Raw genomic sequence first — 24,141 nt, forward strand, 5'->3', positions numbered from 1 at the left:
TGCCTGGGCCACCACCTCCTTTATTGCTCTCGTCTCAGGGGAAAGGCTGCAGCCAAGGGGATGTGCCCTGGTGGGCACTAGTCGTCCTCCACGGTGAAGGTGAAGGGGCTCAGCTTGTAGCCAGTGCCCACGTAGAACTTGTTCTGGAACTCCACCCTGGGAATAGAAGGCAGAGGCTAGCAAGGGAGTTCCCACCCCGGCCTGGTGGGCAGGCAGGGGGTGGGCACTCACCAGTGCAGCCGGAGGGCGTGCAGGAAGGCTGAGAGCCCCTCCATCACAAGCAGGATGGCCACGGTCAGGACGGCGAAGGCAGCGAAGATGGGCACCAGCACCACGGCAGCCCAGCCCACCTCCCGGCTCATGCTCAGGCCCAGGCGCATCACCATGGCCCACAGCACCTCCGACAGCTCTGCAGGGGGATGGAGGAGGGGGTGGGCACACAGGGCACCTGCTCCCATCCGCCCCCACCCTGCTTCCAGCAGGGCACTCACGGGCGTGGGCCAGGCTGAGGGCCCAGAGGCGCAGGTACGAGGCTGTGTTGGAGATGCAGCCAAGGCAGAACTCGATGGTGTGGATGGCCTGGTGCATGAAGACCTCCGAGGCCTCAAACTGTGGAGACAGGGACAGTGAGTGGCCGGCCAGGCCACAGTCATCCTGCCACACCCTGTCCAAGCAGACGCGACACCCACCTCGGCCTCCTCCTCTTCCCTCGGGCACCCAGCCGCCTCCTCAGAGCCCCAGCCATTCACTGATGTGTCGTGTGAATCCAGAAGCCCGTCCTTGTCCTGCTTGGGGGTGCGGGGAGGATGCAGCGTCCACAGCCCCTCAGCCCCAGGGCGGACCCAGGCCTCCCTCACTGCCCACTCCTGTCAGTGCCCACACTGCTACCAGCCCAGCCCCCACCTGGTGGCCCACAAGTTGCTTCTTGGAGCGCTGGCGGTGCTGGCGCAGCAGGTACAAGGGCGTGCCCAGCAGCAGGACTGGCACCATGGCCAAGGCCAAGACCACCAGTATGGACTGGACCACTTCCTGCAGCCAAGGGGACGAGGAGGGTCATTTCAGACCGAGGACACCGCTACCTCCCGAGTCCCTCGCTCTGCGTGCACGGCCTCAGGCCTGACCCTGGGGAGCCCACCTGCCCCTGGAAGAGCGGCTGGTTGGTGGAGCTGTGAGCGAACAGGAACATGTTGATGAAGTGAATGAGGATGCTGGGTGCCGTAGCCGCTCTGTCGGCCGAGAAGCGCAGCCACTTGTAGAGCACCAGGAAGACGAGGTAGCCGAACAGCCCCAGCAGGAAGACCAGCTCGGGCAGCGTCTCCAGCAGCAGCCGGTGCCCCTGTCGAAAGTGCCTGGGCAGGTGTGGACAAGCTTGGGTCAGGGGTACCCCTCCTACACTCCCGGCCCATCCCTCCCCCAGGTAGCCCTGGCCCTCACATGTGGTTGAAGATTCCCAGCAGCACCCCAAAGGCCATGTGTGTGACCCCCAGCACGATGGACATTTTCATTTTGAAGGAGTTGAGGAAACTCAGGTGGTTGGCAGCTAAGCTCCAGATCTGGGCAGAGGAAGGACAGGCGGGACTCAGGGGTCCCCCCACAAATCGCCCTGCCGGCCCTCTTGGGAGTGGTTGACACAGGGTCAGGTGCCTCAGTTTTTTCATCTATGTGTGGCCATGACAGTGTTGGCTGCCCCATGGGCTGTCACATATCACAAGATGCCCCTGCAGGTGACAGTAATGTAGGCACCTCGCCTGTCCCCAAGCACAGGCTGGCATACAGAGGCATGACAGGGGTGGGCCTGGAACCCCCTACCCGGTCCCTCACCACCATCTCCTCCACCCAGTGCCCACCACTCACAGGGTCAATGCCAAAGGGATAAGGTCCCAGGAAGACACCAGTGACGTTAGGGTCCAGCGTGAGCAAGGGATGCTGGGCTAGGAAGGCGTCACTGTGGCGAGAGTGTGCAAGCAGTGAGGGGCCCCATGTGGGGCAGTGAGGTCCTTGGGGCAGGCCAAGTGGGGAGCCGCAGGCCTCACCTCCAGCCAGACTGATTGGCCATGGCTGCCACGCTCCAGCCAGAGGGGAAGATGGTGGCGGCACGGCTGAAGCACTCATTGTAGATGAAGCCCGTGTAGACAGAGAACAGGCCCATGAGCAGCAGCAGGTAGCGGCCTCCGAAGAAGGTCTGCCAGATCTTGGCAGAACGGGCACCATGATGGGGGTGGGGGGGCGGGCGGGGACCAGTCACAACCACCCTGGGCTAGGCCACACCCCTGCTGGCCCTGGCCACACCCATACCAGCCCAGCCATGCCCTACCCTGGGGCAGGCCACGCCCCACCAGCCCCAGCCACACTGATGCTGAGCCAGGCCAAGGCGCTGCCGGCCCTGGCCACACCCCCACACACCTCATTCTGCACAGCCTTCACCGCCGGCCGGTTCTCCACCAGCACCATGGCCAGAGCGAAGAGGAACATGAGCAGCCCATGACCCACATCACCGAACATCACAGCAAAGAGGAAAGGGAAGGTGATGATGGTGTAGGGTGCTGCGGGGGTACAGGGCACATTGCTGTGCTGGGACCAGTCGGGAGATACCGGAGCATCTGCTCCCAGCAGCCCAGGATGCCACACTGGACCCCACACAGCCCTCACCAGCAAGCGGGTGGATGCAGGACTGGCCTGTGGGCCCCAGCGAGCTACAGGTGAGTGGTATGACCCGGGCCAGCTACTTCACCTCTCTAAGCCACACAATAAATGTGTCATGAGTATCAGTGGGTAGCGCTGGCAACCACAGCATCAGCCATGGAACCACAGGACAGACGCCAAGCTGGCCCAGGTCCCTAGCTCCTGACCCTCAGCAGAGTGGAATAAGGGTACGAGCATCCCTGAGGGATGTCACTGCAGGGAGTAGGCTGGTGTGGAAACACACAGGGATGCATGGGGGACCACCCTCCCCAGTCTGGACGGCTGGCCCTGCCCAGATCCGGGCACCATGGCTCTCACCGGGGTTCACCTCCTGGTAGCGCCCCACGCCATAGGCATCTACAATGCCCTGGAAGCTGGCGGTGAAACGGTTGGTGCGGATGAGCGTGGGGGGCATGTCCTGGCAGGGGATGCGGTGTGCCACGGCGCTCACTCCTGCCTCACTCTGCAGCATGGGAGACACGAGCTCAGTGGGGCATGGGAGTGGGGGGTCCAGGGCAGCCCCCTCCCCACTCAAGCAAGGGAGACTTTGAAGGGAATGTGGGGAGGAGAAAGGCTTTCCACCCTGGTGGGCACAGGGAACACCACCTGCTGGGCACCGTGCCCCCTGAGCACCAAGGGGTGGGGAGGGAAGGGCAGGCCGCAAGCGCTCACCGAGCCCAGCTGGAGCGCCTGCTGCAGGGCCGGCAGGTCCCGCAAGGCACACCAGGCCTCAGCAATGAGGCACTTGTGTGTGGTGCTCACGCTGCACTGGTTCAGTGCCAGGTATACGGCCTTCATCTTGCGCACCTGCACCTGCGCAGGCGGCAGCAGCCGCTGCACCCGGCCCAGCACCTGGCTCAGGAACCGCTCAGACTCTCCCAGCACCTGAGGGCCGCAGTGGGGAGAGTGGATCAGGGGGACTGGCAAGACGAGGGGTCGGGCAGCAGGGGAGCCCCAGGCCTGGAGTGGCATCCACCTCCTGCAGCTCCTGGCTCTGCTGCTGTAGCCGCTGCAGGGCCCCGCTGCGCGCTGCCTCCTGCTCCAGGAAGGGGAAGACGTGGCAGTGGAAGCTGGCAGATATAAGGGGAGGCTAGGGTTACTCAGAGCCAGCAGGTGCCCCAGGCAAGTGCACGGGGAGGCAGGTGGCTCACCAGTCCGTGATCTTGCGAATTTTCTGTCCGATCTGCTCACCCCAGTAGGAGATGACGAAGGTCACCCAGGCTGTGGGTTCACCCTATGAGAGCCACATACAACATCCATTTACCCTGGTGCCCCATGCCGCCGCCACCCCTGGCCCCGCTGGGCCCTGCTCACCGTCACAGGGTCCTCCAGCCGCTGCTCCGTCTCACGGAAGCTGGCAATGAGGAAGCCACGGCAAGCTCTCCAGAGGAGACGCTCCAGGGCTGCAGCCCTGTGGGGCTCCACGGCACCTGCCACGAAGCTGCAGCGGCCACAGGGCTAGGTGGGGTGGGAGAGGGGTCTGCTCTCCCTCCTCCCCTCTATGGTCCTCCTCCCTACCCTCCTGCTCCTCTACCCAGGTGGGACCAAGGGAAACTCCAGGGGTTGAGGGGGGACAGAAAAGGGCTCCTGGGGCAGCACATGCCCAGACAGGGTATGGGGGCAGAAGGGTCACTCACTTGACTCGCAGGTCCTGGTGTGGCCCCCCGGGGGCCTGTAGCAGGGGCATCCTCTCACAGGTGCTATCCGCTCGGGCATCCACCTGCTGCAAGCCAGGAGACTGTGAGCCCAGCCCAGGCTGAAGCTGGGGGCACACCAGCTCCCAGATACTTGTCCCCACCCTAGGGCTGCAGCTGACCGGGGCAGCACCGTAGCCCTGGCCCAGCACAGCCGCATGCAGCTGCAGCTGGTGCAGCTGGGCCCGCAGCGCCTGCTGGTTGCCCCGCACATCCCGCAGCTCCTGGGCCAGGCGCTCAGTCTCCTCTTGGATGCGCAGCAGGTCCGGGGGTGGGGGCGCGGGCAGACGCCCCTCGGGTGGGGGCAATGCCAGGCCAGCCCGGCGCACCTCCTCCTGCAAGAAGGCTGGGTGCACAGGGATGGGGGGGGTGTCAGCCCAGGGTGCTGCCTCCACTCCGTGGACCCCAGGGGGATCCAGCCCCAGTGGCTCTCCCCCAGCCCAGGGCTGGGCCTCCACAGCTGACATGCTGTGACCTTGACTGTCCTGGCCCTCTCAGCTCCAATGGGTCCTGGGTAAGGGGCCTTCCTTTCCCAGTACTTCCTCCAGGAAGCCTGCCTGGGAAGTAGCCCAAGGCCCAACTCACTGAAGGTCTTTTCCAGCTCCTCACAGCGCCGCACATCCACCACGAAGCGTCTCTGGAAGGCGCTCACAGAGGCGTTGAGCTGGGATCAGAGCACAGGGGGACTCAGTGTCCCAGGCAGCGGTCATGGATGTCCCTGCCCTGGGCCCAGGACACTGGGGCTCCAGCCCCTACCACCCCTCCCCACCACCAGGAAACACCGGACCCCAAGGGTAGTCATGCAGGGCTTTGGCTGGCCGTGGCCCTGCTGTGGGGGCTCCACGGTGCCCCTTGGGGCTGGGACCCACACTTGGACCCCGTTGCCCCCCAGCAGCCCTTTCCCTCCTGTCCCAGGCCCCACTCACATCTCGGAATTCCACGAGGCCCAGCTCACCCAGCTGGCTCACGCAAGTGTAGGCGGCCGCCGTGGGCAGGAAGAGCTGGACCAGCACAACCTCCTCGCTCCGGAACAGGGAGCCCATGGTCCTGGGGAGGGGCAGAGAGGGGACAGCTGCAGGCAGGTCCCTACGTACGTACACACATGCAATCACACAGACCCGTGCACAGTCCTACCCCTACCACACCCTGGGACTCAGGAAGGCGAGTCAGGGTGCTGGGAGCACACCCAAGTGGCAGGTGTGACCTGGAGTGGAGCTGGACCCTGCTGAACCCCCAGCCCGGCTCACGGTGCCAGCTCATGCCAGTGCCTCCTCCCTGGCTGACACTCACTCCTGGGGCAGCCCCGGCTGCCTTTCCCCTTCCCTCCCCCAAGGCGGGGGAGGGGCTGCTGGAGTACCCCCCCCATACACACACACCCTGCCTCCCCGCAGGCGACTGAGCAGATGGGGGCCACTGGAGAGCAGTCTATTCCCCCACACTCCTCAGCTGCTGCATGTGGGCCTGGACGGGAGGGGCCTTCCTGGTTGGAAAGCAGTGAAAGCGAAACTGGAAGCCGAGGGTTGGCTGGGCCTTGCTCCAGCCCCACAAGGGGAGGGTGGCAGCTGGGCAGGCTCCGGGGACCCAGCGGATGCCCTGCCAGGGCCTAGGACCCCTCGGAGGGACCTGGTCCCTAGCCTAGTGAGGGTGGGCCCAGGCCAGGCAGGGCAGCCTGGCCCAGGCAGCAGAAGGGCAGGGGCCCTACCGGGCTGCAATTGGCCAAGTGCCCTGCCGTCTCTGGGCCCCCACTTCCTCTCTGCAATGGGGCAACCGGGGTGAAGTGGGGGTGATAGGATCTCCCCACCTCCTACCACCCGCCAGCTGCAACAGCAGGGAAGCGGGTAGCAGACCTTCACGGGGAGCCAGGGCCAGTGTCCCCCTACACACTGGGCACTGAGCCAGGACTGCTGGGCACTGCTGGGCAGGCGGAAGGGAGGCAGGGCAGGGGTCTCCCGACGAGGCAGGGCCCCCACCAGGGACCTTCTGCCCAATGGCACCTTCCAGGATGGAACAACCTGCGGTGTGGGTACATGCCAAGGCCTGCCCAAATGTCTCCCCTGATTGCAGAAGGAAATGGGCACTCCACAAACTTCCCCCTCCTGCTGGTCCCTGGGACCCTTGCCTCTGGTTCACCCCTCCTGTGGGTGTGCAGGGCTGCCTGCTTGCACCCCTTCCTGAGGCTGAACCCCTGGGGGGTCTGCCACCTTCCCTCTGGCTTGGCCCCTGCCTCAGTCTTCCAGTCTGTGGAATGGGCCCCTCCCTTCAGGAAACTGCAGCTGGAAACAGTCTGAGCCCCAGGCCGGTGGGAGCTGGACTCATTGGCGGCGGCAGTCCCCATGCCTTCCCGCTCTGCGCCTCGTGTTCCCTGGTACCGCTAGCTTCCCGGACCGGGGCTCCACGGGCGCGCTGTCCGGCACTCACCCGCTGGGCAGTGCGTTGAGGCTCCACTCCTTGCCTCCGGCTGGCACCGCGCTGCGCTCCCGCCGTCTCGGCCCACGCAACTTGCGCCTTTCCGTGGGCGGGGACGCACAGCTCAGGCCCCGCCTTGGGCGCCACCCCCGGAATCCTGCCAGCTCGGTAGAGGCCGTTTGGGGCCGTGGGCGAGGCCTGGAGATGCCTCCCTGGCCAGCGGCCCCCAGTGCCTGCGCGGCCCAGGGCCGGGCACCGGCCCGGCAGGAACCCCATCTCAGGAACGTCCTTCCCTAGAGCCCCTCGCTGCACCGGCCCGGTGCTCCATGTCCTTAACGACCTGCCTGGCCCCTCTGGGCCGGGACGCTGAAGGGCCCGCCCCCAGCAGGCTAGGGATTCTCCTGGGAGTGAAGCGGGTTCGCAGGGGCCCCACCTGCAGCGGGGGCTGGCCCTGACCCCGCTGCTGCGGTGACTCACAGTCTTAAGGCCAGAAAGGGCCTCACAGCCGTCTAGCCGCTGTGCCCCCTCCCCCACCCCGTGATCCCTGAACCCCACATGGGGAGGCAGGGCCCCCTGCCTGGCGGAGGGCTCCAGAGCCAGCCCTGCAAACTGAGTCGCGGCCAGGGCGCCTGGGAGCCCGGAACACGACCAAACCCAGCAGAAGTGAGGATCCGGGCTGAGACTGAACGCCCAGGGTGGGGGTGCGTCACAGCCAAGCCTCACCAGCAGACCCCAGTGGCCAGTGGGCCACAGTGACCATGAGCATGGTATCCACCGTCTGTCCGTGGCCTTGGCTGGGAAACGGCCCCTTCCAGGGCACTCAGGGTTGCTGGAGCCCCTTCCAACAGAGCCACTGGCCGGCGCCCCTGGGCAGCAGCAGGCCAGCACTTCCCCTCACTGCCAAAGCCCCTGCCACACCCTAGGGCGACTTCCACATGAGGTGATGACAGAAGCCTGCCTGGGGTGCGTGCACAGCCCCTGGCAAACACTGCCACACCTGCTGGTCCCCCCCATGGTCTCTGCAAGGGACAACCTCAGGAGACGTGTTTCCTCAGGAGTGTTTTGGGGCACGCTGCGGGCAGGAGGCTTGGAGTTCGCATTGGAATCGTGTGGGGACCCCCAGTGGGCTGCCTCAGCACCCTGGGCCGATCTCCCTGGGCTAAGAGGAACACGAAACCCTCACGTCCCAGGCCCAGTTCAAGGAGCTGCCTCCAGCCAGGACTCTGTGACAGGGCTGGCATGTGTGGCACTACTGTGCAGGTCCAGAGCAGAGCAGGAAGTGCGGGTGGCGGGTGGAAAGGGGATGTGGTGAGGCCGGCCAGGACAGCTCAGGAGCAGCTGGCCCTGTCACTGCCTCGTGACTGGCCGCCTGCCATGGCTTCCGCTTCCCCCAGGAGGCTCGGTTCTCACAGTTTCCATCACCTGCTACAATTGCCACACCTCCACGGGGCAGCCCCCACTCCACCCCATCCTGGCTGGTGTATGTCGGCGTGGGTGGCCCTTGGGAGACCCTCGGGTACTGCCCGCCCTGGGTGGGGGTGCTCGCTGAGACAGGACGTGGACGAGACCAGAGGGGTCAGAGCCTTTTATTGGGCGGCCAGGGCGGCCGGAGGGGTCACCGGTACAGGTAGTCGGCCTGGATGTTGGCCGCGATCTCTGCCTCCCACTTGTCCCCGTTGTTGAGCAGCTTCTCCTTGTTGTAAAGCAGCTCTTCGTGCGTCTCCGTGGAGAACTCAAAGTTGGGGCCCTGCCGGAGCGGGGACACAGGCAGGCTGGGCTGCATCAGGAGCCCCCCAGGGAGCGGCCCTGCCCCCCCCCAGAAGCTCCAGCCCCACCCCTGCTCACCTCCACAATGGCGTCCACAGGGCAGGCCTCCTGGCAAAAGCCACAGTAGATGCACTTGGTCATGTCGATGTCGTAGCGTGTCGTCCGACGGCTGCCATCAGCCCTGGGCTCTGCCTCGATGGTGATGGCCTTGGGGGGAGAGTGGCCACTGGTACTGCCAGGCTGCCCGGCAGGTGCCCAGCCCCCGCGTGCCCTCTCCTCACATCCTCCCGGCATGTGACCCACTGCTCCGGCCCACATGCCTGTGGCTTTGCTAATGGCCGCCACCTCCCACTGGGGACGAGGTCACAGACCCCAGGGTGGTCACACCCCCTCGCCCAGTGCCGCCACACCTGCAGCCTGAGGTGCCTCATCTCGCTCTGAGCACTCCACGACCACCATTTGTTGGACAACCCTGTGGCTTCAGTCTAAAGGACCCCATTACCAGATGAGAAAACTGAGGCCAAGAAGCCAGGCGTTCCCCACAGCAAGGTCTCAGGAGAGCAGAGAGCAGCCTTGGGGGCTGTCAAGGCACTGGCCAGGGCAGACGGGGGCTCAGCAGTGACCCCTGAGCCCACAGCACCACTTCCAGGAACGCTAGGCCCACTGCACGGGGAACTCTGTCTGCTGGCTTCCTTTCTTTTCTTAAGATCTATTTTTATTGCAAAGTCAGATATACAGAGAGGAGAAGAGAGAAAGGAAGATCTTCTGTCCAGTGATTCACATCTCAAGTGACTGGAGCTGCACCGATCCAAAGCCAGGAGCCAGGAGCTCTTCCGGGTGTCCCACGCGGGTGCAGGGTCCCAAGGCTTTGGGCCGTCCTCGACTGCTTTCCCCAGGCCACAAGCAGGGAGCTAGATGGAAGCAGGGCCACTGGGATTAGAACCGGCGCCCATACAGGATCCCGGTGCGTTCAAGGCGAGGACTTTAACCGCTAGGCCACTGTGCCAGGCCTGTTGGCTTCTTTTCTATGTCCGTTAAAGTGTGAGTATGAACGTCCCTGTGGCATAGCCAGTAACTCCTCTGTCTGTGACGCCACAGCAATCCATAGGGTGCTGGTTCAAGTCCTGGCTGCTCCAATTCCGATCCAGCCACTGTAGCCACTTGAGTAATGAACCAGCAAATGAAAGTTAGTTCTCGCTCTCCTTTTTAAAACTCTGCGTTTCGGGCCTGGCACAGTAGCTCAGCGGCTAAAGTCTTTACCTTGCATGTGCTAGGATCCTGTATAGGCGCTGGTTCTAATCCCAGCAGCCCTGCTTCCCATCCAGCTCCCTGCTTGTGGCCTGGGAAAGCAGTTGGAGACGGCCCAAAGCCTTGGGCCCCTGCATCCATGTGGGAGACCCAGAGGAAGCTCCTGGTTCCTGGCTTCAGATCAGCACAGCTCCGGCCATTGTGGCTGCTTGGGTAGTGAATCATCGGATGGAAGATCTTCCTCTCTGTCTCTTCTGCTCTCTGTATATCTGACTTTACATAAAAATAAATAAACCTTAAAAAGAACAACACTCTACCTTTCAAATAAATTTTAGGGCCCAGCGCAGTAGCCTAGTGGCTAAAGTCCTCTCATCCCTTATGGACACTGGTTCGTGTCCTGGGTGCTCCACTGCCGATCCAGAGCCCAGGCCGGGAAACCTGGGCATGGTCTCAAGGCACGGGCAGGAGCTGTCCAGGAGCTGGGACAGAGAGAACCCTGCCTGCCTGTCTGCCAGCTGGCCTCACCCCAGACCACAGCAGGGGTCTAGCAGTGTGTATGTGGTGGGGGGACCTGGGTTACCCCTCCTGCAGCCAGTGGGGGCCTGAAGGCATGGCCCAAGGCTCCCGCCTGCGGGGCGGGCAGCTCACCTGCGCCGGGCACACGGCCTCGCACAGCTTGCAAGCGATGCAGCGCTCCTCCCCGGATGGGTAGCGTCGTAAGGCGTGCTCCCCGCGGAAGCGCGGGCTCAGCGGGCCCTTCTCAAATGGGTAATTGATGGTGGCAGGCTCACGGAACAGGTAGCTAAGGGTCATGCCAAGCCCTGCAGGTGGCACGGGGTGCAGGTGCTGAGCGGGTGGGGCGGGGCGGCCCCCTACCCTCCACACCCCCACAGCCCGAGTGGGGCGCACCTCGAATGAGCTCGGTCCACATGAGGGTACGTGCTGCCCGGTCGGTCACCGACTTCATGTCCATCTCCGGCTCCTGCATGTTCACGTACTCTGCGGGAGGCAGGAGCGCCGGCCGCACATGCAACTCAGCCCTTCCCCGGGCAGCCCGGCGGGGAACATGGGGCGGGGGGGCTCGCCCCAAGTGGGACAGCAGGGCCCGCAGGGCGACACCTCTCCAGGTCCAGGCCGACTTTCAGGAGGAGGCAAGGGGCCAGACTGCAGCCTCCCTCCCCCAGCCCCCCAACAAGAGGCGCTGTCCTGCAGCCCACATGCCCTGGTCACCTGGGAACTGGGCTGGGGGAGGGGAGCCCTGCTACCTGGGGACCCAGTGCCAGAACTCTGCCCTCCCCAGCAGGCCACAGCCACCTCCAGGGCCCACGCAGACACTCACTGTAGGTGGCGGCCACTGCACTGCCGTGGAGGCTCCTGCCCGCCTGAGGTCCTACAAGGAGGAGGAGGAAGGCTCTGGGCCCTGCAAGGGGCTGGCAGCCTGGGTTCCCCGCACCCCCAAGAAGGGCACCCCCAGGTCCTACCTGTGCGGGCGGCCCGGACCAGGGCCCGCAACAGCACGGCAGACGACAGGCAGCGCATCTGGGGAGCGTGAAGAGGAAGGGGGCTGGGGCGCGCTCGGGAACTGCCCCTCCTCCAGCAACAGTCAGGACCCCCACCCTACCCCATCGCCCCAGCCAGGGCCAAGACGGCCTCTGACCCCAGGCATGCCCCGCCTGGCTCCGCTGGGCTCCAAGTTCCACGCATCTCACCTCCTAAGAACTTCATAATTTTCTTTTTTTATTATTGATTTGACAGGCCGCGAGGCCCACGGTGGCTGGGCGCAAGCGGGGGCTGTGGGGGGCGTGGAACTCTGTCTCCCATGTGGGTGCAGGGACCCCTCGGTGTGTGTACCTGTGGACCCGGGGTACGCACCAGCTATGGACTGTCCCCAACATCCACCGGGAAGGACACGCCGGGCTGCGGGGGGGCGCTCATAGCCACACACGCCAAGTGGACAGGCCTGCAGCCCTCAGTCATCGCCATCACCACCCGCCGGCCACGAAGGCCCGGTGACCTTGCCTAGGGACGCCACCCGCTCTCGGCCTTGTCACGCGTGACCGTGCAGGGGCACCGAGGGCTGGACGGGGACACTCCGCCTGGCCACCCACGCGGACCCTTCCCCGACCTTCCCCGTGCCCTCTGACCCCGCGGACGCAGAGCGGGGAGGCTCCGAGCGGCGCATGCGCCCCGGGAGGCGCCGGCTGCCGGTCAGTGTGCTGCCAGCTGAAGGACACAGAGGCCGCAGCCCCGAGCCGGCCGGGATGGGCTCCGAGCGCGGGCCGGGCGGGGCCGACACCGCACGCGCCCCCCTCGCCGCGCCGGCCCAGCCCGGCCTTCGTAACTGAGCCCCGGGACCCACCTCGAGGCGCCGCCGCTCCTTCCTAGCTGAGCCGGCCGGTCAGCCGAGAGGCGGAGCCTACGCTCTGGGCCTCGGCCAGGAGGATGGCGGGCTTCGCTTTCTCCCCTGCGATGCTCTATGCTCTGGCCTCATTGGCTACGGGCCTGCTCAAAGGGGGGGGTCCTGAAGAGATCTCTGCTCTGATTGGCTGAGGCGCCCGCGGGCGCTTGAAGTTATGTAGGGGTGTCGCCATGTCGGTTTCGAGAGGCCAATTACTGAGGGCCCCGGGGCCTGTGGAGGCGGGATTTCCGGGGCGTGGCTGAGGCTGTGGCTCCCGTAGGTCAACGGCGCGCCTGTCCGGGCCAGCTGGGGCGAGCGGGCTCGGTGCGGCCGGCTGTGTCTGACACGGTAACGATGGCGAGTTCGGTGGCAGCCGCCGCCTGCGAGCGACTCTGCGCCCTTTGGGGCGCTGCCCTTGAGGCCACAGCGGCGTGTGCCCGGGCTGTGCACCTCAGGCCCCTCCTGTCCACCCGTGCGTCAATGGCGCGGTTCAAGGACGGCCCAGCCCTCCCTGGCCCTGGCCGGAGAGCAGGCAGGACACCAGGCCGGGAGAAGTCGGGGCCTCCGCGCCCTGCTTTAATCGCCATCGCAGGCTCGGAAGGCATCCATGGCACACATGGGGGAGCTGAGTCGGGGGCGCGGGCAGAGGCGCGGGCCGGTGGCCGGGGCCGCCCTGCGCTCAGAGCAGCGTGCAGGGGCAGCGGCGCTCCTCCATGGCCATCAGCAGCAGCGGCAGACGGCGCGCAGAGTACGGCGGGTAGCGGAGCTCGTTGAGCTTCTCCAGGCCCGAGCTGCGCAGCAGGCAGGCGCGGCGGTGGGAGAAGGTGTCGAAGGAGAACTTGCCGTGGTAGCTGCCCATCCCGCTCGTCCCTGCGCAGGACACGGAGGGGAGCGGGTGGTCAGGGCGGCGCTCGCTACCAGGCTTGGGGACATCCCGTGCCAGAGGTGGCAGGCGTGTGGCTGGAGCAGCGGGCGGGAAGGGATAGATGGGCCAGGCCAGGAGCTGCCCACTGTCCCCCCCAGTGGAGCAGGCGGGGTGAGAGCCTGGGGTGCCCAGGAACGGGCACCATAGCCAGGCTACGAGGGAGGTCGGCCCCGCCGCTCCACCGGGGCGGAAGCAGGTGCAGAAAGAGCCCACCCTGGGGGACCCAGCCCAGTTCCCCTATTTCCCTGGGGGGCAGGGGGCCCAGCCTGGTCGGGGGAGGGCACACGTGCACATGCGTTTGCGTGTGCTGCACCCGGTTGTGGAATTGGCTGCAAAGCCAGGCCAGGCACTGTAGCTTTGCAGTCAGTGGGCACCCACGCCTATGTGGACACAGGCAGATCTGGGGGCAGCATGCGGGGCTGGGCCATCCCTCGAGGCTGGGGTGGGCTCAGACCCCATAGGGGACACGCCATCCAGTGAGCGGCCACGCATACCCACTCCTCCGAAAGGCAGGCTGCCCAGGGTCATGTGCATGAAGCCGTCGTTGCCACAGAAGCCCCCGCTGTTGGTCCGCGCCAGCACCTGCTTGACCACCTGGGAGAGAACAGCGTGGTGTCGGGGCAGTGTGACCTGTGGCCGGCTGAGCTCCTTGACGGTGCTGGGACTCAGCCATGGCGGGGGGCGTGGAGGTTCAGGCAAATGGGTGCCCAGAAACGCCAGCTCACCCAGGCGTCCCTAAGCAGGCCTTCCTCCTCAGCCCACAGGCTGCTTTGAGGAATGAACGGACAGACGGTGTGACCAAACGCAGCCATGGCTTGGCACTGTGTGGTGGCATTTGCCACCAGCCAGCTCACAGAGGGTGGTGTGACCCCTCCCCAGTGGGTTCAGACCTTGCCTCCTGGCATGGGGGCAGGGGGCACGTTAGCACCGTGGGTCCCACGCCCCACTGCCCAAGACCAAGACACAGGGAGCTTTGTCAAGGTGGTGGAGCGTGCCCCAGGCGTGTATGTGCTGAGCTCAGGGCTTCTTAGAGAGTCTGAGGGAAGGGGGTGGCTGTGCCACCCACCAGCCTGGAGCGCGACAGGGACAGTGTGCCCCCAGCGCCTGAGGCGTGTGGTCTTGGATTTGAGCCCATAGAATGAGGTCATTATGCCCCTGCAGGTCTAAAGAACTGAAGATGGAAACCCTTCTAAGAACCCCCCCAGGATCCCCCTCAGCAAGTGGGCGAGCCTCTGAAAAGGAGGGAGTGGTGCCTCCTGACCCTCCCAGCACAGGCCCCACCCACCACAGCCCGGGCCGGAAGTGGACCCCAGGCAGCCCTTAGCTTGGCCGGCAGCAGCAGGCGGGCAGGCTGAGCCCCCATTCCCGGCTCAGGCCCGGCCATCCGGGACCCTGGAGCCCCAAGACGAGAATGGATGCACAGGGGCCGGTGCTGTGGTGGAGTATGTTAAGCCACTGCCTGTGGCGCCAGATCCCATATGGGCACCAGTTCGAGTCCCAGCTGATCCACTTCCAGCCCAGCTCCCTGCTCATGCACTTGGGGGTGGCTGAAGGACTTGGATGTCTGCCACCCATGTGAGACCTGGAAGAAGCTCCTGGCTTTGTCCTGGTCATTGTGGCCATTTGAGGAGTGAATGGCAATTAAAAGGTTTCTCTCTCTTCTTCCTTTGTAATTCTGCCTCTCTAATAAATATATCTTTGAAAACAACAAAACAACGAAGTGTATGGAACCTGGCTGGCTCATGAGCAGGTGCCAGACCCCTGGCAGGGCTGCCCTGTGTGCCTGGGCACTGACGCCACATGCCGAGGTCGTGAGAAGCCATTGCTGGGGGAGGGCAAGCAGGGCATGCCCTGTGACTTCAGGGCCCCCAAAGTGCCCCACGGAGAGACGTGGCCTCAGGCTCAGCCAGCATGTTATGTCATTGTCCCTGACCTGCCACCAGCAGCCAGTGCCAGAGGACACTGCAGCCACCAAGCTTAGACAGCGGGTCGGGGGAGGAGACTGGAAGGGGAGGTGTGGCTGCCCTGGCCCCTCCACCACCTGCTGTCACCTGCAGCTCCCCCACTCCGGCCCCACCTGGTTGTTGTTGGAGAAGGCGTACAGGGCCAGCGGCTTCTCGCGGCGGTTGATGAAGGCGATGGCCTCGTCCAGGCCGCCCACGGTCAGGATGGGCAGGATGGGCCCAAAGATTTCCTCCTGCATCACCGGCTCCGCCTCCTGCACGTCCACCAGCACCGTGGGCGCTGCGGGCACAGAGGGGTTCAGCCCGGGGCAGGGGTGCTGTGGGTATGGGGCGGGGGTGGGGGAAGGTGGGGGGCACAGAGGGGCCAGCACGCGGAGCGCCTGGGACACAGGACAGCTCGGCCCGCGGTCAGGCCGCAGCCTGTGGGGACAGCAGGTGCAGGGACCCACGCTCAGCTCACACACAGCTGCGGCCGAGGGACTCACCGATGTAGCGCTGGCTCTCGTCGCTCTGCCCACCAATGGCCACGCGGCCACAGCGCAGCAGGGCCTGGAGCCGCTGGAAGTGCTTCTGGTTGATGATGCGGCCCAGGTCGGGGGAGCTGCGGGGGTCTTCACCATAGAAACGGGTGATGGCGCTCTGTAGGGCGGGCAGCAGGCGCTCACGCGTCTCGGGAGTGCACAGGACGTAGTCTGGGGCCACGCAGGTCTGGCCAGCGTTGAAGTAGCGGAACCAAGTCACACGGTTGGCCACGGTCTGGGGGTCACAGTTGTCGTCCACGTAGCAGGGGTTCTTGCCCCCCAACTCCAGGGTGACGGGGGTCAGGTGCTTGGCAGCAGCTGTCATGACAATCTTGCCCACATGGGGGTTCCCTGGCATGTACCATGAAAAGAAACCATGGCCGGGCTTGGAAGGGTTGTAGGGGTGATTCCTACAGGCTGGAGCCAGCCCCTGACCACATAGCACCTCCAGCAAGGCCCCAGCCCCAAGGCGCTCAGCTGCCTGCCTCTGACCCTTGCCAGCCCAGCAGGTTGAGTGCAGTGCTATACTGGCTCCCGCTCTTGAGCTTTCTGGGACTGCACATTGCCCGGGGTCCTGCGCTGGCCTCCATGTCCGTGGGCATGGCCCTGGCCTGGCCACAGGAGCTGCAGCCTGGAGCCCACCCAGGCAAGCTTGTAGCCAGTCCACGCCCTGCCCTCCTGGGTCAGTGGCCCCCAGCCTGGCTCTGGCCTTACCCGTGAAGAAGATGTAGTCGAATCTGTGTTCCAGCAGCCGCCTTGTCTCCTCCGGCCCACCCAGCACCACGGCAAAGCAGCTCTGGGGGTGGGGCGCAACAGGCAGGAGGGTCGCTCCAGCCCCGTCCACCCGTGCCCTGAGCCCCTGCCCCACTGCCTGGCTGACCCAGAGTAGCGGGAGCAGTGGCTGGGTGCCACAGCGGGGGAGGAGTGTTGCCCCCCAGGGTGTGGGAGTCCAGGGGCAGTGACACAGTGACAGGACCCTGAGGTGAGGCTTCACTGCTCATTAGGGAGACGGCCGAGACTGCTGTGAACCAGGCAGCAGGGTATTAGAAGCCAGTACCTGTCCATGCCAGGCTGCCTGGCCCACAGGACCCCACCTGTCTCCTCTCCATGTGACCCCAGCAGGCTCACCTGGTCCAGGTAGCGCGGCAGCACCTCAGCCAGGACCTTCTCAATGCTGGAACTCACCTCTGAGGGCTTCAGCACCACGCAGTTCCCTGCAGAGCCACAGGCAGGGTGGGGGCCAGCCAGAGAAGTGTGGCCACGCCTGCCCTACACTCCTGCCCTACACCCCTGCCCTGCACGCCTGTCCTACACCCCTGCCCTACATGCCTGTCCTACACCCCTGCCCTACACCCCTGCCCTGCACCCCTGCCCTACACCCCTGCCCTCCACGCCTGTCCTACACCCCTGCCCTGCACCCCTGCCCTACACCCCTGCCCTCCACGCCTGTCCTACACGCCTGCCCTGCACACCTGCCCTACACCCCTGCCCTACACGCCTGCCCTACTCGCCTGCCCTGCACCCCTGCCCTACACCCCTGTCCTGCACGCCTGTCCTACACCCCTGCCCTACATGCCTGTCCTACACCCCTACCCTACATGCCTGTCCTACACCCCTGCCCTACACCCCTGCCCTGCACCCCTGTCCTGCACCCCTGCCCTACACCCCTGCCCTACACCCCTGCCCTCCACGCCTGTCCTACACGCCTGCCCTGCACACCTGCCCTACACCCCTGCCCTACATGCCTGCCCTCCACGCCTGTCCTACACCCCTGCCCTACACCCCTGCCCTACACCCCTGCCGTACACACTTGTCGGTAGGTTGGCACCAGCCTCACTGGTTTCCAGATGAGAATCTGGTTAGAAAGTTTACCACATGACACAGCCCAGAGACATGTCCCTGACAGCAGCACGCTGACCAGTCCTTCGAGGTCCCCCTCGGCTCTGTGGGTGGCCCTGGGCCTGGCAGGGCAGCCCGGCTCTCACCTGCCGCGATGGCTCCCACCAGGGGCACCAGCGTGAGGTTCAGGGGGTAGTTCCAGGGGGCAACGATGAGCACCAGGCCGTAGGGCTCCTTGCGGATGAAGGCGGAATCCAGCTGTGTGGCCTGTGGGGATGTCCGGTGAGGCCCAGCCCCCTACCCTGAGCCGCCCCAGCCCCTGCTCGCCCAGCTGGCTCACCAGGTTCCTGGGCACCCGCTCGTCCTTCATCCAGGTCCGCAGCTTGCTGAGGGCCAGGCGGATCTCATTCAGGCTGATGCCAATCTCAGACAGCTCCGACTCAAAGGCCGACTGTGGGGCAGAGGGCAGCGTCAGCAGGTGCCCAGGAGCTCGGGCGGAGCCTGCTCCTGCTCTCTCTTGCTCACCCCCTCCCATGATCACTGCTTCCTGTGCCAGGAAACCCAGAGAGGGACTCACCACGGGGGCTCACGGGGCACAGCTGGCTTCATCAGGGTGGGATGGGGCTCCAGTGAAGGGGGAACGGGAGGGGGCTGGGAGCCGCGTGTGTGTGTGAGCAAGATGGTCAGCCCAGGTGACCGTCAAGCATGAGATGAGGAAGGAGGAAGTCCATGGATACCTGGAGGCGGCTTGTTCTGGGCAGCGGTCCCAGCAGGTGCAAGGACCCCATGGCTGACATGGGCTGGGACTCATCTGCTTTGCAAGAAACAGAGCAGCTGAGGCAATGGGGCTAAGCCTGGCAGGGCCGGTGCCAGGAGCAGAACTCAACGGGCCTGTCCGTGCCCACTGGGTGCAGGAGGCAGGGCCTGGCCATGCAGTGTTCCCACAGCCCACAGTCAGGGGCCATGGTCAGCATGTTTTGGGGGCAGGAGGCAGGAGGAGACAAAGACCAACAGGGACATTGTGTGTCCTGCCCCCGGCTGCTGGAGGCCAGCTCACAGGCTACAGGCAGCCCAAGGCCATGGCCAGGGATGCCTGGCCAGCCTGTCTGTCCAAGATGAGCCATTACAGTGCTAACTCTGCTAACTCAACACACCCAGAGCCGGGTGGTCTGCAGGAGAATGAAGCCAGAGGAGGGAGGGGCCAGGCAGGGGGCTCTGGTCCTCAAAAGGCAAAGTCTAGGCAGGAAGAGGAAGGGCCTACTGGCACTGCGAACTGCACCCGTATCCCAGCCTGTGCCATGCGGGCCAGCAGAGGAGGGATGCCCAGCCCAGAGGCTGCAGCCCCTCATACGGGGCCGTGTCTGTGGGTGCCCGTGCAATGCTGCCGCTCAGGGAAGGGCTATTGGGGGTTAAGTGGACAGAAGCTGTGGTTTTTCTGGGCTGCCGATCCGCACTGGGAGGCCGGAGGTGAAATCTGAGTGGAGAGAAAGGACCAGATAGCACAGGGCCCCATGGAGGGGCTGGCAGAGGCTCAAGGGTGTCAGGGAGGGCTGTGCAGTTCCCAGGGAGCCAGCAGGGAAGAGGAGGGGACGGAAAGGGACGCCATGGCCTTTGAAGCCACGCCAGGGGACGGGCTTGTGTGCAGAACAGCCTGGGCTCCTGGCGCAGCTGCCCAGACAGGCAGGTGGTCCTGGCTGGGGGTGTGGCTAAAGGGTTTGAGGTCGAGGGTTCTGGGACTGCTGCTGGCACTCTGAGGGGCTCCGACTGCTCCATCCCACATTCAGACAGGGGTCACATTGCCCCCCACCAACCCAGAGTCAGCTACCGCCAAGACCCTGTGTGGCCCAAGAAGCCCAGGCCTCACTTCCATGCCCGCAAGCTGCATCGGCCTTCTTGTCACCCCTCCCGCCTCAGGGCTCATGCAGGCGCTGTGCCCACTGCCAGGCCCCTCAGCCCACGGGGCCCTTATCCTGTCCTCCTCTTGCTGTCATCCCAAGTCTGAAAAAGTGCCCTGGGCCTGGCTGCCTCTCCTTGTCCACGCTGAGGCTTTCTGTGGCGCCCAGGACCACCCTGAGCCACTTACGGCCACTCTCATGTCCTTAGGTCCTCCGTTATACCCCCAGAGCCCAGCCCAGGAGCCACACGCAGCAGGTGCTCAATGGATAGCTGCTCAATGCGCATGTGAGTGAATGCAGGATGAACCAGTGCAGGTGGATGAACGAATGAGTGGGGCGAAGGGGCAGCTTCTGGACCCTGGCCATCCTTTCTGACTGACCCCACCCTTTCTCTCGGCCCCGCCCCTCCGCTCGGCCCCGCCCCCGCGGGCCCACCTTGTGCAGGTCCTGGGCCAGCGCGTCCTGCAGGAGCTTCCTGTTGTCCTGCAGGAAGCGGCTCAGGGCCTGCAGCTGCTCAGTCCGGAACTCGGCCGGCCGCGTGCGCCCCGCGCCGAAGGCCTCCCGCAGCCGCCGCAGCGTGTCCTCGAAGGGGTCCATCCTGCGGGTGTGGGGAGACGGGATGGGCAGTCAGGGCTGCTCGCACCCCGCCACCGCTGGCCGCCCCGGAGCCTGCAGCACCCACATGGCTCAGGGCATCCCCATGTGTGCAGGATCCATAGGAATGACCCCAGTGGCCGGGGGCTGCCCGCGATCCCCCAAACACACCCAAGGACCCCAGACCACACCCCCAGGCTCCTCCCTCACCGCCCACTCAGGTCCCGCCCCGCCCACACTAGTCCACGGCCCTGCCCACTGCACCCTGCCTGGTCTGAGTGGACCACCACCTGCTGCCACCACAGCCACCACCAGCAGAACACAAGCTCCGCTTGACGCCCCCCTCCCTGCCCCCTCCCTGCCACCTCCCTGCTGGCTCCGTTTGGGCCTCAGTGTGCCTGCCCCAAACTCCTGTCAGTGGGGTGGCAACAGTTTCCCCCGCGGACAGCGTTTTCCCGGAGAGGAGAGCAGGAAAGGCCCTCTGAGGCTGCGTCCACTCTGAGCCTGCCCTACTGGGAGCTGCTGCCCCTGAGTGGCCACGCTGAGCACTGAGGGCCCAGCCCGCTTCTGCCCTCCAGACCTCCAGGCCGACAGGGGTATGGGGGAGCAGGGGCCACTCCCAGCCGCCCTGCCCACACCTGCTGCCCTGGCCTGCAAGGCACAGGATGAACCCCAACATCCTCAGAGCAGCCCACAGAGAGGGACAACAGACAGCACGGACAGCCTCCAGGGCCTCTGCCTCAGTTTTTCCATCTGTAAAGTGGGGCTGATCACAGCATGGGACTCTCACATGCCTTCCTGCCCTCACCCTCAAGCTTCTGTGGATGAATGTGCCAGCTTCCCCAGTCTCCTCAGGACCCACAAAAATGCAAACTGCGTGCCCTAAATGGGGGCTGGGGCACCACGTGGGGGTGGAGCCTGCAGGGAGCATTCCAGCCCACGTGCCTAGCAACCCCAAGAGGCCAGCTTAGGCCCGAGGGCAGGCAGGACACATTGTGTCCTGCACCGCTGTCTGCCCAGGCATGCCCTGTGGGGGGCTAGGAGGAACCTGTGGCTTGTGACCTCACAAGGGGGCTGACCAGCCTGGGCAGGTTTCGGGCACTGAGTCGGCCTGGGTCCGAGCCCCTACCCACACCACCCACACCACCCCCACCACTGGCATCTCCCCCTGCCTGCTCACAGCCGCAGCCCAGCGGGATGCCCTGGGTCCATTCCAGACACAGAGAGGGCGAGGAGGGAACCCAAGGCTGCCCAGCTCCACCCTGGGAAGCCTCTGGTGCCTGGCTTCCTGCAGCCTGGGCAGGAACGGGACAGCCAGGGAGAGAAGTTCTTGGTCGGGGCCTGACCACAGCCTAGGCCTGGCCACATGGGCGGGAGGCACAGGTGAGGGACAGGAACGGTAGCACCCTCGCCTGCCTTTGGCCTGGAACTTCCTCTAACGACCACTGCCAGGTGCTTGCTGGGAGTGCCAGGGGTGCGGGTTAGAGCTGGCCCCTGGGTAGGAGGGGGCACTGTGGCCTAGGCTCCAGTCCCAATGACAGATGCAATAACCAGATCTGGGGTGGGAGACCTGGCCTCTCTGCCTCCCTCTGCCCATCTGTGAAATGGGCAGGATTTGCCCACCAAGCTTCATTGGAGCTCTGTCGCCCGGCTCAGTCCAGAGGCGTGAGGGGCAGGGGACAGAGGCTGCAGGGACCTTAGGGGACCTGGATCCAGTGTGAGTGCCAGGGGAGGGAGGCACGGAGGTCATGCTGGGACTTGGTGACCTGAAGTCCCCAGGCCCCACTGTCCCAGGGTCTCAGCCCTCCAGCCTCCTCCTCGGGAGGTTCACCAGGTCCCCCAAAGCTGGAGGTAGGCCCCTTCTCCCAGGGAACGCTGGTGGAGGGGTGGGGACAGCACTGTTGCCTTGACTGTGAGTCAGACCCAAGCGCCCGGGTCCTCCCTCCTGGGACCTTGACAAAGTCCGCGGCGAAGGAGTGTGTCTGGGGTGCCCCAGGGTGCACCTGCGGCTTCCCTGGGGCTGCTGGGTGGGAGTGGGCGGTTCCACAGGAGGCTGTCCCTGCAGTGCAGGACCCCCGGCTGCTGTCGCCCCCTCCCGCCCCCTCATTCCTGTTCCTCCTTCCTGTTCCTCCAGTCAGCTGCAGGCTGAGCTCATCTGGGACAAGGCGGCCTGTGTGTGGCGCTGAGCGGCCGGGCTCATGGAGGTCACCCGGAGTTGCTGGGCTGCACCCCAGCACTGACAGCCCTGTCCTGTGGCCCCAGCCCTCCCGGGACCCGGTACCTGAGGCCCTGCCAAGCCGCCGTGCCGTTCCCTGCTCTGCCCAGCTACTCTGCTGTTATGAAATACGAAATGTCCCGGTCCCGGCCAGCCCCGGGGCGGGGCCACGTTGGCCTGCTGCCCGGCCTTGGCTCTGGGCCCCACGAAGCCCATGGCCTGAAGCTTTTGACACTAGCTCTCTCCAGAGCCTCCTGGACCACAGAGGAAGAAGCAGCGACCAGAGAGAGGTCGGCCGCACAGCAGGGGCTGAGCTCGGAACCCCTGGCCCTGGGGACGGGCTGAGGGGAGCCACAGCAGGGAGGGCTCTGCTTGTGCCTGGGCCCCCTCCCCCTTAGGCCTCCCCCACTCTGGGCCCCCATTGCCCCCACCCATCGCTGAAGCGATCAGACCCTGGGCCGGCCGGCGTCTTCTCCCACCAACTCCGGGACTGTGTGCACCACCCGCTCCGAGTCCCAACCCCATATATCTTATCTGTGTCTCTCCACGCCGCCCTGCAGACTGCCGCGTCACCAGGATTCAAGTCACCCTGGAGCCTGACGCAAGACAGGTACCCCCTCCACACACACACACACCCAGACCCACGTGTGTGGCTTCTCGCCTAGCGCAGGGGAGGTCGGGCTGACCCTTCAGCCATTAGGACAGCATTCATGCCTTCGCCTCCAAGGTGGCCTGCACAGTTGGCTGTGCTGCAGCCTCAGGTTGCTGGCTGGGGACCTATCCACCACCTGCCCCCGTCCCCATCACCTGGCACCCCTGGCAGAGGCAGCACAATAGAGATGAGTCCCCAAGCACCTGCTGATGTGACAGGCGGGCGATTGGGTTATGGGCTGGGGAGGGAGGGGCACCCTTTGTGCCGCTCTTGGATGCTGTGCCCTGGGTGTCCCTGGGCTCCTGGCCTCAGGGCCTCTGAGCCGACCTGGCACCTGGGAGGCGCTCGTCTCTGTCCGCTGTGGCTCCCTGGCCTACCTGGGAGGGCTTTGTCGGTCCTCACCCATGCTGCGAGCCCCTGCAGGAGTGGCCATCGGGGCAGGGGCGAGGGGCTACAGAGGCCCCCTGCATGCGTGGGATGCAGCCCCTGGCCACCGCCCATCACGTGGCTCAGCATGTGACAGCCCCGCTCTGCTGCTCGCTGGAGCTGAGCCAGGCAGAAGCCGTGGCAGAGCGAGTGACAGGCGACAGGCGGAGCCAGGGCTGAGCTTGTAGCTCTCCAAGAGAACCCAGAGAGGGGCAGCTGCTGGCCCCAAGCCACACAGCAAAATCACAGATCTGCCTGGAGAGGAATCGGTGAGTAGAAGGTACATCGGGCCCCACTCCTGGGGCCTCGGGCTCCCCTATGCAGGGTAGAGCTTGTAAGCCCAGAGCTGGGCTGCAGGAGGCCCCAGTACACCTGTGTTCCAGGGACAGGGGCTCTCATGTGTCCAGGGGCCACGGACTCTTGGACCACAGGACCGGCCCCTCCTCTTGCTTGCTGCTGCTCAAGGCTACAGGAGCTGGGGGGTAGGGTGGGGAGCATGGTGGGCGGTGCTCTCTGTGGGGGTACCCCAAAGTCAGGCCAGGGCCAGCCAAGGGGCGGGGAGGCAGGGCACTGGCCTCAGCACCCCCGTGAGGGGGCTGCAAGCGCTGCTATGTGATGGGAACATGGCGACTGACACGGAGCCATGTCTGCCAGGCCCAGGTTCCAGTCCTGGTCCTGCTGCTTGTCTGTGTGACCCTCATCCTCCCTGTGTCTCTCACGGCTGTGACATGGGAAAAGTGGTGGGACACATTCCCGAGTGATCGAGGGAGTGACATGGGTTAGCCCACATCCGTGGGCTGGACCTGCTGCTACAACATATGTGCCTGGTCCCTGCAAGGAGACTAGGAGCCACCAACCAGTCTCCTGCCTTGCCACCCCCGCCCCCTGTGTTGGGTAAGACTCGCAGGGGGCAGC

General features: G+C 65.2%; 3 protein-coding genes across 8 annotated transcripts; all 3 read right to left on the bottom strand.

The window, feature by feature from the left end:
* Nucleotides 1-6,919, bottom strand: TCIRG1 (T cell immune regulator 1, ATPase H+ transporting V0 subunit a3). Of its 4 annotated transcripts, none has more exons than XM_058662724.1 (20): nt 6,795-6,919; nt 5,303-5,423; nt 4,962-5,040; nt 4,499-4,722; nt 4,320-4,402; nt 3,997-4,123; nt 3,834-3,916; nt 3,659-3,752; nt 3,355-3,567; nt 3,001-3,145; nt 2,404-2,543; nt 2,034-2,191; nt 1,855-1,945; nt 1,435-1,553; nt 1,136-1,349; nt 904-1,029; nt 690-785; nt 492-609; nt 232-409; nt 1-156 (listed from the first exon to the last, which is right to left on the bottom strand). In XM_058662724.1, the coding sequence occupies exons 2-20, from the start codon at nt 5,417-5,419 to the stop codon at nt 78-80; spliced, it is 2,484 nt and encodes an 827-aa protein (XP_058518707.1). In that variant the 5' UTR covers nt 5,420-5,423; nt 6,795-6,919; the 3' UTR covers nt 1-77. The 4 variants fall into 4 exon arrangements, with proteins under 4 accessions (XP_058518707.1, XP_058518703.1, XP_058518704.1 ...); XM_058662720.1 differs by having other exon boundaries at nt 4,320-4,405; XM_058662721.1 differs by lacking the exon at nt 6,795-6,919 and adding an exon at nt 5,753-5,826 and having other exon boundaries at nt 4,320-4,405.
* Nucleotides 6,920-8,355: 1,436 nt separating this feature from the next.
* NDUFS8 (NADH:ubiquinone oxidoreductase core subunit S8) lies at nt 8,356-12,262 on the bottom strand. Of its 2 annotated transcripts, none has more exons than XM_004598226.2 (7): nt 12,157-12,262; nt 11,279-11,336; nt 11,137-11,187; nt 10,707-10,796; nt 10,446-10,618; nt 8,628-8,756; nt 8,356-8,529 (listed from the first exon to the last, which is right to left on the bottom strand). In XM_004598226.2, exons 2-7 carry the CDS (start codon nt 11,334-11,336, stop codon nt 8,398-8,400), a joined length of 633 nt encoding a protein of 210 aa, XP_004598283.2. In that variant the 5' UTR covers nt 12,157-12,262; the 3' UTR covers nt 8,356-8,397. The 2 variants fall into 2 exon arrangements, with proteins under 2 accessions (XP_004598283.2, XP_058518713.1); XM_058662730.1 differs by lacking the exon at nt 12,157-12,262 and adding an exon at nt 11,670-12,036.
* A 149-nt stretch (nt 12,263-12,411) lies between these two features.
* ALDH3B1 (aldehyde dehydrogenase 3 family member B1) lies at nt 12,412-23,337 on the bottom strand. Of its 2 annotated transcripts, none has more exons than XM_058662725.1 (10): nt 23,178-23,337; nt 19,775-19,937; nt 17,785-17,895; nt 17,591-17,711; nt 16,734-16,819; nt 16,320-16,401; nt 15,570-15,956; nt 15,198-15,364; nt 13,615-13,714; nt 12,412-13,065 (listed from the first exon to the last, which is right to left on the bottom strand). In XM_058662725.1, the coding sequence occupies exons 1-10, from the start codon at nt 23,231-23,233 to the stop codon at nt 12,875-12,877; spliced, it is 1,464 nt and encodes a 487-aa protein (XP_058518708.1). In that variant the 5' UTR covers nt 23,234-23,337; the 3' UTR covers nt 12,412-12,874. The 2 variants fall into 2 exon arrangements, with proteins under 2 accessions (XP_058518708.1, XP_058518709.1); XM_058662726.1 differs by lacking the exon at nt 23,178-23,337 and adding an exon at nt 22,215-22,325.
* Between the last annotated feature and the right edge of the window lie 804 nt (nt 23,338-24,141).

The sequence above is a fragment of the Ochotona princeps genome, chromosome 4, assembly GCF_030435755.1.
Source record: "Ochotona princeps isolate mOchPri1 chromosome 4, mOchPri1.hap1, whole genome shotgun sequence".
NCBI lineage: Eukaryota > Metazoa > Chordata > Mammalia > Lagomorpha > Ochotonidae > Ochotona > Ochotona princeps.

Coding starts and splice junctions, on each gene's coding strand:
- TCIRG1 (XM_058662720.1), bottom strand. CDS start 5,419: ATGGGCTCCCTGTTCCGGAGCGAGGAGGTTGTGCTGGTCCAGCTCTTC. Junction 4,124..4,319: donor CACCAGGACCTGCGAGTCAA/GTGAGTGACCCT, acceptor TGGCCGCTGCAG/CTTCGTGGCAGGTGCCGTGG. Junction 157..231: donor CACGCCCTCCGGCTGCACTG/GTGAGTGCCCAC, acceptor TTCTATTCCCAG/GGTGGAGTTCCAGAACAAGT.
- ALDH3B1 (XM_058662725.1), bottom strand. CDS start 23,233: ATGGCCACTCCTGCAGGGGCTCGCAGCATGGGTGAGGACCGACAAAGC. Junction 19,938..23,177: donor GACCGACAAAGCCCTCCCAG/GTAGGCCAGGGA, acceptor CCACACCCGCAG/GATGGACCCCTTCGAGGACA. Junction 17,712..17,784: donor AGCGGGTGCCCAGGAACCTG/GTGAGCCAGCTG, acceptor ACATCCCCACAG/GCCACACAGCTGGATTCCGC.
- NDUFS8 (XM_004598226.2), bottom strand. CDS start 11,336: ATGCGCTGCCTGTCGTCTGCCGTGCTGTTGCGGGCCCTGGTCCGGGCC. Junction 11,188..11,278: donor GGTCCGGGCCGCCCGCACAG/GTAGGACCTGGG, acceptor TCCTCCTTGTAG/GACCTCAGGCGGGCAGGAGC. Junction 8,757..10,445: donor AGGCCGTGTGCCCGGCGCAG/GTGAGCTGCCCG, acceptor TCTCCCCCCAAG/GCCATCACCATCGAGGCAGA.